We start from the raw sequence: 12,023 nt of genomic DNA, 5'->3' as shown, positions 1-12,023 counted from the left end.
TTGGTCAAGTATTGGTCAAAGTTTTACCTGATGATGATGCTTAAGGTTGGTTAAGATGGTAATTAACCCCTTAATTTCTAAGAAAAATAAAACATGATATGCAAAACAATGTGAAATACAAGAGGCTTTTCTTTTTATTCTGCCACTCTGTTGACTGAGTGACCTTAAGCACCACATTTCAACATGCTATCCATCTCCCGCGGAGAAGAGAGTTTAATGTTTTATGATAGCAATGCCTTTTATTTTATTTTATTTTCTGTTGGCTTTGCTGACAGCTAACTGTGTGAACATGCGGAAACATCTCATCCTGCCCACCCTCCAGTCTCCACTGGTAAGCAAAAGTTACCCTTGGCCGTTCACCCACATCAGGCAAGAGCTATCTAGCAGTCCCGCTTAAGGTAAATGTGGTAGGGGTTACTATGCAGATGACACACTGGTCTACATCTCCACTAAACCCTCCACTGCCTTTCCTCCCATCTCCCTCACCACCTGCCTTGAGGACATCAGTAGTTGGATGAGCAGGAACTTTTAGAAGCTCAACGGCAGCAAAGCTGAGGCCCTGCTCATTGGTTCCAAAAACACCTGGTCCAGCCAAGACAAGAACCTTGGTGTCATTCTGGTCATTCGAACCCAACATAAAAAACATTAACCAGACTGCTTTCTTCCACCTCCCCAACACCTTTCAGACTCCACCCATCACTGTCCAGCACTGAGGTCTCGGTCCATGCATTTGTTAGATGCTGTATTGACTACCAAACTCCTTAACAGGCCCCACATCATTCAAATCTCTGCTGCCCAGATCCTCACCTGCACCAAATCATCCGACCACATCACTCCCATTCTCATCTAACTACACTGGCTCCCTCTTTAGTACCGGATTGACTACAAAATCCCTCTGCTCACCTTCAAAGCCCTCCGAAACCTAGCCCCCACTTATCTCTCTGACCTTCTCCAGGAAAACATCCCCTCCCGCTCCATGCGCTCTTCCTCTGCTGGCCTTCTGACCATTCTCACCTCAGCACCAGTACCAGGGCTTTCAGCTGCACTGCTCCCAGGCTCTGGAACTCCCTACACCCAACACATTTGACAGTCTGACAGCATAACACCTTTCAAATCCTATCTCAAAACCCACCTATTCAAAATGGCTTATGCACTTTACACTGACTGCGTTACTAGGGGTAATCACCGAATGAGCTGCACCGCTAGCTAACTAGCTCCCACCAGACTTGGATGGTGCACAGTACAATAACTGAAGAGTAGCAAAATTAACCTAGGCCTATAGACCTGCATGCGCAAATGCTGAAAAATACTCTCGGTGGTTAACCAATTAACAGCTAACTGTTGACATCCTTAATGGTGCTACATGAAAATTTAGGTGATCAACAAAATAATTACAAGTCACCCTGAGGGGACTATGAATGTCTACCAAACTTAATTGCAATCCAATCATCCAGTGGTTGGTGAGATATTTAATTGAAAGCCAAAAATGTTAACCTGCTGAAAAAGCTAGAGGAAAAATCAGGGAATCACCATTTTCATGGCAGTTCCTGTAATATCTCATTGTGGACCAAATTGTTGGAGTGATTAACACTAAGGGACCACACCTGCCATCGCAAAGCCTGTCAGCTTATTTGTGTGCATTATGTGTAGATATAGATGTGGTTTCAACTTGTCAAACATTTGACCTGAAGAAGATCTAAGTAGGAGGATCTAGTGTGTCTTGATTAAACTTCTGTGGCATGGAGTAAGTGTGCACTACTTTTTCTCTTCATGAACTGACCAACTTTACCATCCCTGGAGCCAAGCTGCCAGCATGGCTGTGAAGTCCCTACTGACTGGGTCCTAGAAATTCCTGCCATCTGCATTTAGGTCTGTGTATAGCCTTTTTTATGGGAGTACCATACATTATAGAAATGACAAATGGCACAGATGAAAACTTCAGAGCTGGGATAAATCACTCTGGGCCACTATTTTGCTGAGCTTTTTATCCCCCTCTTCTCTCTGCCTCGTTTCTTCTTTATTACCGCTGCCACTTGCTCAGCATTACACCAGTGGCGGGGGAATATCCCCTCTGACATACATATACAGGGAGAAATGCTGTACTGATTATAAAGGTTGGATTATGACTATAATGATGGACAATCATTATGTTGAAAATACTGATGATGACAGCAGTGCTTGTATTAATGATGATTTATCCAAATGAAATGTATCCAGTTATCTGTGCGCCATGATACAGTCCAGCCATTTGCATGGGCAGTTGAACTCCCCGCTGTTTCTTGGACTTCGCAGGAAACGAATTTATCTCGTTCAGCCGATGGCCGTCAGATTGTCTGGCAACTGTGATGTAACTGGCAGACTTACAGACAAAAAAAAACACGCAAATACAATGGTGGGAGAGCACAAAAGTGCACATGAACAAGCAGGCAGCTTGACAATAAGCAAAGCAGACAGATTGTGTGAGAATGAAAAAAAGACAGAAAGAGTGAGGAATTTCAAACAATGGCAGGGAAAAAATACATTTGGGTACACAGTGAGAGTCAGAGAGGGAATCAGCTTGTCACAGATGTCCGCGCTTTTCCCTCCAGATCCGCAGAAGCGTCCAAATGTAAATGCCACTGCCGATGTGAGAGCAGCGTCAGGTGTCATGTCAGCCATGTCACGCTGAGTGACACTTTTGGTCGAGGCAGATCCCAGTTCGGTTGGAGACGATGATGCAATCAGCATCAACCCAACAGACTGTAAAGAGCCGACGGCTGCAGAATGCACAAAATCATATAGTGACATTTTTATTGTGTGTGGGTGTGAGTGAGGGAGCGCACATGCATGTGAGTCTATTTGTCTGCATTTGTTTTTGTGTGTCTGTACAAGCGAGGCTCATCAAACTCGCTTTGAGGTTGATTGATGATAATTTACATGCACATTTCTTCGCTTACTGCCTTTCTATTTCTCGCTCTATCTCTCAACCATTTGTCAGATAACTCCAGACAGAATAAGGATTTCATTCTTTGTGTCTTGTGTGTTTAAATTTTATTCCCCTCAGAGGCAGATTTGGTGGTTGAATGCCCTTTATGTGTGCAGCATTGTGTCATAAATTGTTATTGTAAAACTGTTTTCTCTCTTTTCTCCCAGTGTGCTGTTTTGTGGTCCACAAACGCTGCCATGAGTTCGTCACCTTCTCCTGTCCTGGAGCTGACAAGGGTCCTGACACAGACGTAAGTTCAGCTTTTTCTCTGAATACTAGAGTTGTTCTGATATCGATAGCAGTAAGTATCAGAGATGCCCCCAATACTGCCTAAAATTCTGGAACAGCTATCGATGAGTGCGCAAGTCTATGCACCTATCCACACATAATTTATTAATAAAGCTTAAGGTAGTTTTACACCTGGATAAATTAGCAGACTTCACAGAAATCAATACTTCTTTGCTGCTGTACAGTAGTAGTGCCAGTAGGCTACAAGGGTTGGGTTGTGTAAAAATTTTCAAACCGGTTTTATATCAAGCCAAACACTGGACCGGATTGGTGTACTGAATTTTACCAGGTGTCCGGCTTGACTCAACAGCTGCTCCTGTGTAAAACAAATGTCACTGTGAACTAACAAAAAAATAGTGTCTGACTATCATGTGGCATTGCGAAACATGGCAGCTCTCTGTCCAGGCTGAATCCATCTGTTACATCATGTAAACAAACCATGTAGCCAGATCAGACTGGAGATATAACAACTTTAAAGATGAGTGAGTAGCCTACTACTGGGGCAGCGTCTGCAGTGATGCGGGAGCTGAGCTGGAGGGCAAAGCTTTCAATTTACTGGTCCGTCTATGTCCCAACCCTCACCTATGGTCATGAGCTCTGGTTAGTGACCGAAAGAATGAGGTCGCGGATACAAGCAACCGAGATTAGTTTCCTCCGTGGGGTGTCTGGGCTCAGCCTTAGAGATAGGGTAAGGAGCTTGTACATCTGGAGGGAGCTCGGAGTAGAGCCGCTGCTCCTTTGCGTGGAAAGGGGTCAGTTGAGGTGGTTCGGGCATCTGATCATGATGCCTCCTGGGCACCTCCTGTTAGAGGTGTTCCAGGTAGGTCCAACTGGTAGGAGGCCCCGGGGCAGACCCAGAACACACTGGAGGGATTACATATCTCATCTGGCCTGGGAACACCTTGGGGTCGCCCAGGAGGAGCCAGAAAGCACTGCTGAGGAGAGGGATGTCTGGGGTGCTTTGATTGGCCTGCTGCCCCCGCGACCCGACTTCGGATAAGCAGTTGAAAATGGATGAATGGATGGATATTAGCAATGGTAATTTACGGGGTAAAAAAAAATTGTTTAATGCAGTTGTATCTGCTCGATATGGGCTAAATACCCAGATTTGAGTGCATCTAATTGCACACAAAGATGCATAGTGACAATAAAAATAATTTTGTGATATTTGATATATGATTACAAAAAAGTACATTATGCAGTTTTTAATGTGGATGAAAAATATCTTGAAAAAAGCGAAATATGTGTCCAAAAAGTAGGAATATTAGATATTATTCTACTGCATTTATCAGTTGTATTTAGATTTTTCGCAGTTGATAATAAACAAAATAAAAAAAGGTACATACAGGTGGGCATGCGTGCCCTTGTGCTTTATTTCAAAGCAGATCTTATCGACCAAGTACTGTAGTTTTATTGAGTCTGATTCTCCCATCAGTCTTTTTAGATTTGAAGTTGGCACAGACACTGTTAGAACAGATGATCTCATTTGCTTCTTCTCTGTCCCCTGTCTTCATACTTAATGCAAGAAAATCAATTCAGACTGACCACTGGAAAACACTTGAAAGATCAGTGTATCAATAATATATTGCGACTAAGAGTATTTTTATGTCAGCCTGTAAAATTCAGCCCTCTTCTCTGCAGTATATTTATCACTTAGTTGGAGCCCTTCTCTGTTGCTGCATCAGCAACTGTTTGCTTCCACACATCAGGTGTGATAACATTGTCCCTCATTAGCCTCCTCACTTTCCCCCAAAGCTCATCTGATGCTGTCGGGTGGTGGTGGTGGTGTTTTATCAGTGTTGGAGTCTGACCTCTGTGGTCCCTCGGGAGGCAGTATATCTGTGTGGAGTGAATGTGTGGCCCTGCTGTAGCTGCTGAGCCTCAGTGTCCTCTTCCCTCCAGCCAGGAATGGGATGTGTCCTTGGTTTGATAAGAGTGGAGGTCAAGCACAGCCACAGCAGGCGCTGATGTCTGTGTGCTTACATGCAACAGGCCAATAACACACATGCATGGACAGTTTGTGCGTGGATGACAAGTCCCCTTCTGTGGTGGAATGTAACTAAGTGTATTACACTTGTGTACTGTAGTGTAGTACAATTCTGAGTCACTTGACTTGAGTATAGCTTTAGTTACTTTGCAGATTTAGATTGTTAATATGAATTATAAAACAACTAGTAAATTATGATGTCCTCCTGAGACCCTGTGTCCTCATATGAGGACATCACATTTGGGGTTTACTTGACCACACACTACCTTCAACTTAACTTGTTCGTGGACACTTTTTTGTGCCATCTAGTGGTAGTAAGAGCGCAATACACTAATCATGCAAAAACAAGATGGCAGCCATCTCTGCCAAGTCAGTGTGCTGCCGATCCTGACAAGTGTGGACAAGATCCAAAACCTGATCATATTTTACAGTTGAAACTTGTTTATTGATGATTAATAATGTATGTAGTTTTATACGGCAACAAATTTGACCAATTTTAGCAACTGTAACAAGATAAGACACTGTTAATTAGGAAGTATTTGTTTGAGAACAGTGTGACTTTATTGTTGTTTCGTTTGAGGACACCGGGACTTAATTATTGTTGACAGATTTTAGAGTTTTATATTTATCGGGTCCTACTGATCCCAAATAGCTAGGAGAAATAAAAAATGCCTACCAACCAAAAGTTCGGGTCTCAGGAGGATTTATTATTGTAGGTTAATCTACCCAGCAGTGTATGAAATAGTTATAGTTAGTCCCACCTTTATCAACTACAGCGTTAAAGTAATGAACACATTAATGCATCAATGCTATAATAATAATTACTATAATCCAATAATATAATAAACATTATTCTAGCCATTCTGCACAATGAGTAGTTTTATTTTTCGTATTTTAATACTTTATAGTTTAATATTTTGAGGCTAAAACGTTTGTACTTTTAATTAAAGGTATAATATGTAACATTTTCACATTAAAATCTACAAAAAACTGTTCCGTTAGAGCTGTTGTCACCGAACTAGGCCTCGCTGTAACTGCTGGTAAGCAACCTTTGGAATCTGTGTTGTATGGACAATAATGAGGAGGCTCGTTGTACCTTTTACACCGCCATTTATTCTCCGAACAGGAACAGAATATGTACTGGTCAGTCATACAGTTGGCTCGTTACAGGCAGCTCACACACAGCACGCTACAAAAGAACAGCACTTTATCTTAGCACAGAGGCCAGCTAGCTATTATATGCTGTATGCTCATGCTCATTTGGACATTGTATCACTTAACGAGTGCAACAGCTCACTTGTAACTCTTTCCAGTGACGTTTCCATAACTCTAAATGTTCATATCGTGGACATACGGACATTAATACACAATATTTGTACACAGTGCTGTGCTTGACAACTCACCTTGGGTATGTCTCTCATGTTGTTTAAACGCCTGCAGTGGCATTTACCTACCACCTCTGAGAGAGGGCGCCCTTGAGCCAATAACACAGGTATAACCACATAACTACATAAGTGCATGGCTATCACATTATAGTAATCATAGCAAGTGGAATTACATACAATACGAACTCTGTTACACTGTGTTATATATTTTGTTGAGTTGTGTACTTATATAATCCAAAATGTTTCTAACATTGTTCAAAGACAGAGCAAAAACACGCTACTTCACAACGTCATCAATGTCCATCTTTTGTCAAGGTTAAGAGTTTGAATAAAGGATTTTCATTACTTGTAAGAGAGTATTCTTTACACTTGCTACTTCTACCATTAGTGCTAGTTTCTTTACCTCTACTTTACAAATGTGAACACACACAAAAAACAATCAGACGCTGATGTTCTCGCACTTCATTTTCACCAGACTGAAAGACCTACTAATGAATATTCCCTTTACTAAGCCAATTAAGACGCACACCCACACCAATATCCTCTCATGTTTACACGAGCAAGAACATTAAATGTCTTACACATTTTCATTAATGACGATACTCTGTTTGTTCAGCGCCTCCTCGGCTCGCAGTGGTTCTCCGGTTCTCCTCATTAAATAACATCAGAAGTAGTTTAAGTGTTTTTATGAGAAAAGTAGATGCGGTTTAGTGAAGCTGTAGAGTGCACTTCTTTTATTTTACGCCTTGTGTTTTATCAACTTCTATCAAAACTGCCGCTCTGTATTGGCTTCTCTTCATCTTCTCTCTTCTTTAAGACTCATTAGTCTTGTCTCTTGCCTTCCAAGACCCATTGTTCATTTTCATCTTGTTATTCAATCGTGCATCTCCTCAGCTCCAACTGTCTATCTTCCTGACTAACTGTTTCTCTCTGTCTTCCTCTCTTTTATCTCTCTCTCTCTCACACACACACACACCTGCATTGAAGTTCCCACTGTGAATTTTGGTCTGTCGGTTTTTTGTGCCCATTATCTACCGACTGGCACAGTGAATAGAGAGCCCTTTAGGGACAGACCTCTTTGAATTCCAAATGATGATACGGGACTCGCTCACACACAAACAAAGCACTTATTTTCCTTTTAATCTTATCAGTTTATGACCCTATTCTCAATTAAAACAGTCTCACACAGCATAGTTGAGCAAAAAGAAAAGTACAGACCAAACAGTCAACTTGCCCTTAATGCCCCCAAAACTATCCAGGTATCCCTAGTGGATCATACAGTATGTGCTTGTGCTCAATGCTAACTGAATAGCATGTGTAGCATAACAGGTATGTCAGCTGGTGACATCATATTCATTTTCCATAACTGCTTATCCTTTTAGGGGTCGCGGGGGGGCTGGAGCCTATCCCAGCAGACATTAGGCAAGAGGCGGAGTACACCCTGGACAGGTTGCCAGACTATCACAAGGCTGACACATCAAGATAGACAACGATTCACGCTCACATTCACACCTACGGCTAATTTAGAGATACAGCATGTCTTTGGACTGTGGGAGCAAGTCCGGAGAGAACCCACACTAACATGGGGAGAACGTTCAGCCTCTACACAGAAGGGCTCCCGCCTGGGATTGAACCCACAACCCCAGGTTCGAGCCAGGAACCCTCTTGCTGTGAGGTAAAAAATGAGAAAGTGAGAACTTTTAAGCTATTTTTATGCATTGTTTTAATTTTGGCTCATGGTAATTAGTAGCTAAATAAAGAACATTACTGTAATGGAAACTTCCAATTTTGTTTTATGTTTTATAGACCAAATAACTAAAGGAATACCTAATAGCCCCAAAAGACCATTTGCATATCAGTTAATCACGCTGTGTTGCATTTAATTTGCATACCTCGGGTGAACAAAGACTCTAGAAACTGAGAAAGTTGTAGGGGTCCGTTTTTATCTATAGCAAAACTACATCAAAACATCTGCTTAGAAAGTGTCACACAACTCGTGCAGTATAATCCAAGTCTTATTTATCCAGTCGATGCTCAGTACTTCTCAAATAGACAGGGAATCGAACTGAACTACATGCTCTCTTCAAAGCTAGACTCCACTGACAACAATAATTTTACATCTCTGAACACAGGAGCTGCTGGTCTGCCACTGTGTAATCAGTTCATTTGTGTCAATGTGTGACTGGTGAATCTGAACTAACCCTTTAAAACATCACTTCAGTTGATCAAGAATCTTCTTCGTTTGCCAGAGGCATGTGAGAATAACAGTTTTCTACCAAAATTTGAGGTGAGTAAGGCTGAAAACACACTGGCACCACTGTGGCATGTCACATGACGTGTCAAGTGCAGCCCATAGCACCAATAGAACGCATAGTGCTGCAGCTTCTTCCAGCTATGCATTGGCTAAAAATCATGTGTGGAGACCCACTAATTAAACTTGAACAATCTCCGGAGCTATGACTCGCCAGGCAATATCTTTTATTTAATTGTCTCTATAATGACGGGATTGGGGGTCTTACAGCTTGGGATATTTCTAAACCCTAACAAGCAGTGTCTCCTCATCCATTCTTCAACACACACAAGAGACAGCAACAGCACCAGAGTTCTCTTTAAATATCGATGGTGAGGAGAGGAGTCGATCTGCCATGGTAGCAGAGAGGAATAGCTTCTACGGGAACATGTATGTACAAACAGAGAGTCAGTCAATCAGGGGTGGCAAAGCTGGAAATAAGACAGTGGCGTAAAGTGCTATACAGGAGCACCAACGCGTGTTTAGCTGCCGCTGATGTGGGGTTGTACATTGAAAATAGTAGAGGCGGCAGTTTTGACACACAAATGTTCATTTAGGGGGTGAAGAATTCCTTTTATCAAGAAAATGATCAATGATGAGGAATATTTTGGAGTCATGCATCAAAATGAGATAATGCATTATCTCGGCTTTGGAGTGAAACTTGTTGAATCTGTTTCCTGTCCGGCCTCCGAGCAAATGGCGTGACTCACCAACACCTATCCATCAGTCCCTCCCGCATCACTCCATCTACACTCCTCCATATTTGCCCTTCAGCTTCTGAATCAGTGTGGTGTCAGGACTCACATGAATGTGGCTTTGGGCTCGGACACTCGCATCATTTCACGTCTTACTCACACACACACATATACACACATACACACCCTCTGCCCCTTCGCACTGTGGGTTGTGAGTGACCCTTGTGTCCCCCTCGGTGAGTGAATGGCGTCATCTGTCCAGCAGAAGCTTTGATCCGCTGGCAGAACGACATGGAGAAGAGAGAGAGATGTTTGCATTAGCATTTGAGTGAAAAGTGCTCTTCTCTCTGTGTTTTTCATTCAGCACATTGTGAGGCGTAGGTGGTAAATAGTGCTGTATTATCAGTCAAGGAACACTCTGGAACCAGTGAATGAAGGTGACTCATCCATAGAGAAAAACAATATGGGTTTCACAATCAGATTACATGTGAATAATAGGCCCAGATATTTGACCAGATCAAACCCTTTTAAAATCTTTTTTTTTTTTCTTTTTTTTTTGTGATATGACTTCATTGCAGTGACAGATTTGGTCGGTCTGATTGAGGAGATTATGCCTTACAGGGTTGTATTGCTGTTATACTCTCCTTGGCAGATCCTCTTTCCCACCATCTGTCTTTTGCCCTGTTCATTAACAACACTGCTGCAGAGTGTTCGCGTGTGTGTCGTGCAGTTTAGATGGCTTCTTTTACCCATGCATCCCGCTCCATATGTTACCTTACTGGACATATTTGTGAGATTTGGGAAATTTTCATATTTGTGTATGTTCCAAGACTCAATTCTGGCCAAAATAAAAATCCAACCCAAGGCTGAGTTGATCATGGGTCTAACATGAAAGTCTCTTCAATTATACATGAACTTTTCACCCTATCTATTCCTGTCAAAGCAACCAACCTGCTTTGGAAAAGGTTAAATTATCAATTCACAAATTATCAATTAATCTGCTGATAATTTCCTCAACTAATCAATTAATCATTTCATCTATAAAATGTAAGAAAATACAGAAAGATTACGTTTTTTGGTAACAGTATTTTTCAAAGATTTATTGGACCCTGTTTTCCCATGTTTTTGTCTCTAAGGGACCAATAAAGACAAATTTTTTTTTAAGTTTGTCCAGTGTTGAGTGAGAGGGCTGCAGCCATTTTCAGTGTACGTCCACTAAAAGTGCTTGATTTGCTTGGATTATTGTTGATAAGTCGATAAGTGTTTGACAACATTATGAAAAGGATCACTCCAGAGATAAACCTTTTTGTTAAAGACTGAGACCCTTTTTGTTTAACCAGAAACAGCCCCACAATTTCTATTGCCGAACCCACCAGATTGAATTTGAATAAAAAGTAATTTTATCATCGTGAGACACACTTCATTCAAAGTTGACAGAAATAAAATAAAACTCACAAAAACTTTACATTGTTCCAACAGTCACTGACTTTGGTTTGGTTCACATAAGCCCCAGTTAGATATGAAAATATGCTGGCTCTATACACACTAAATTACTGTTTATTTTCATGTATTCTAGTGAGTTTGGCGATGGCAAATTCGGGGCTGTTTCTGGTTTAAAAAAGGATCTTACTCTTCAACCAAAACTCTATCTCTATAGGGATCCTTTCTATAGTGACGTCATGTCATGATCCTGGGTTTTTATTAGTTATTTTGTGGACTTTGTTTTGGCGTTTTCTGTTTGTGTTCTTTCTTGTCTTGTTATTCATTCATGTTTTATCTACTTCCTGTTTTATTTCGTAGATTCTCTCCTCATGTGTCATGTCTGGTTTTACTTCCTGTCTTCATGTGTCTTCCCGCCTGTTTTCTGTCACACCTGCCTCGTTAGTCCTTCCTTGTTCCCAGAGTCTTCCCTTCACACCTGTTCTGTATTAGTCTTGTTTGCTCCACCCTAGTGTTTCCCTCCACACCCTTGTTGTTAGCTAATCCCCATTTTCCTCCTTTTGTGCATGTCCTCCTACTCCAGGGGCCTGTATCACAAAGTGAGATCAACCTTTCCTGGGTTACCCAGACCTATCCTGGGTTGACTAACCCTAACAATGGCAATCAGGATAATCAGTATCACGACGCTGGATATCAACTCGGTAACTCAACCCAGGGTTGCTTTATCAAGAACCGTGAACGCGCAAGCAGCGGACCACTCACAATCATGAGAGAAGCGCAGCATCACTGAGCGTCCTCACAGAGCACCGTATGTGAGGGGAAAAAAGTATTTCTCGTGAGGATCAGAGATTAATTCTACTAAAATATGAGGAGGAGAAAAGCAACATTAGAGAAAAGGCCAACACCGTGGCAGCTGCAGGAGGAGGAAACATGCGTGGCAACGCATAACGGGATGAATAATGTTTAGTTTTAG

At 41.8% G+C, this 12,023-nt stretch overlaps 1 protein-coding gene across 2 annotated transcripts in view; it reads left to right on the top strand.

Moving 5' to 3' along the window:
- Positions 1 to 12,023, top strand: part of prkcab (protein kinase C, alpha, b) — a 156,791-nt gene that overhangs the window by 42,599 nt on the left and 102,169 nt on the right. For both annotated transcript variants that reach the window (XM_050068636.1, XM_050068635.1), the window contains exon 3: positions 3,133 to 3,215. In XM_050068636.1, coding sequence (XP_049924593.1) covers positions 3,133 to 3,215 — 83 coding nt within the window. The remainder of the gene's footprint in view (positions 1 to 3,132; positions 3,216 to 12,023) is intronic.

Source organism: Epinephelus moara, chromosome 18 (genome assembly GCF_006386435.1).
Source record: "Epinephelus moara isolate mb chromosome 18, YSFRI_EMoa_1.0, whole genome shotgun sequence".
Classification (NCBI taxonomy): Eukaryota; Metazoa; Chordata; class Actinopteri; order Perciformes; family Serranidae; genus Epinephelus; species Epinephelus moara.
This window is presented reverse-complemented; position numbering and strand designations above follow the sequence as displayed.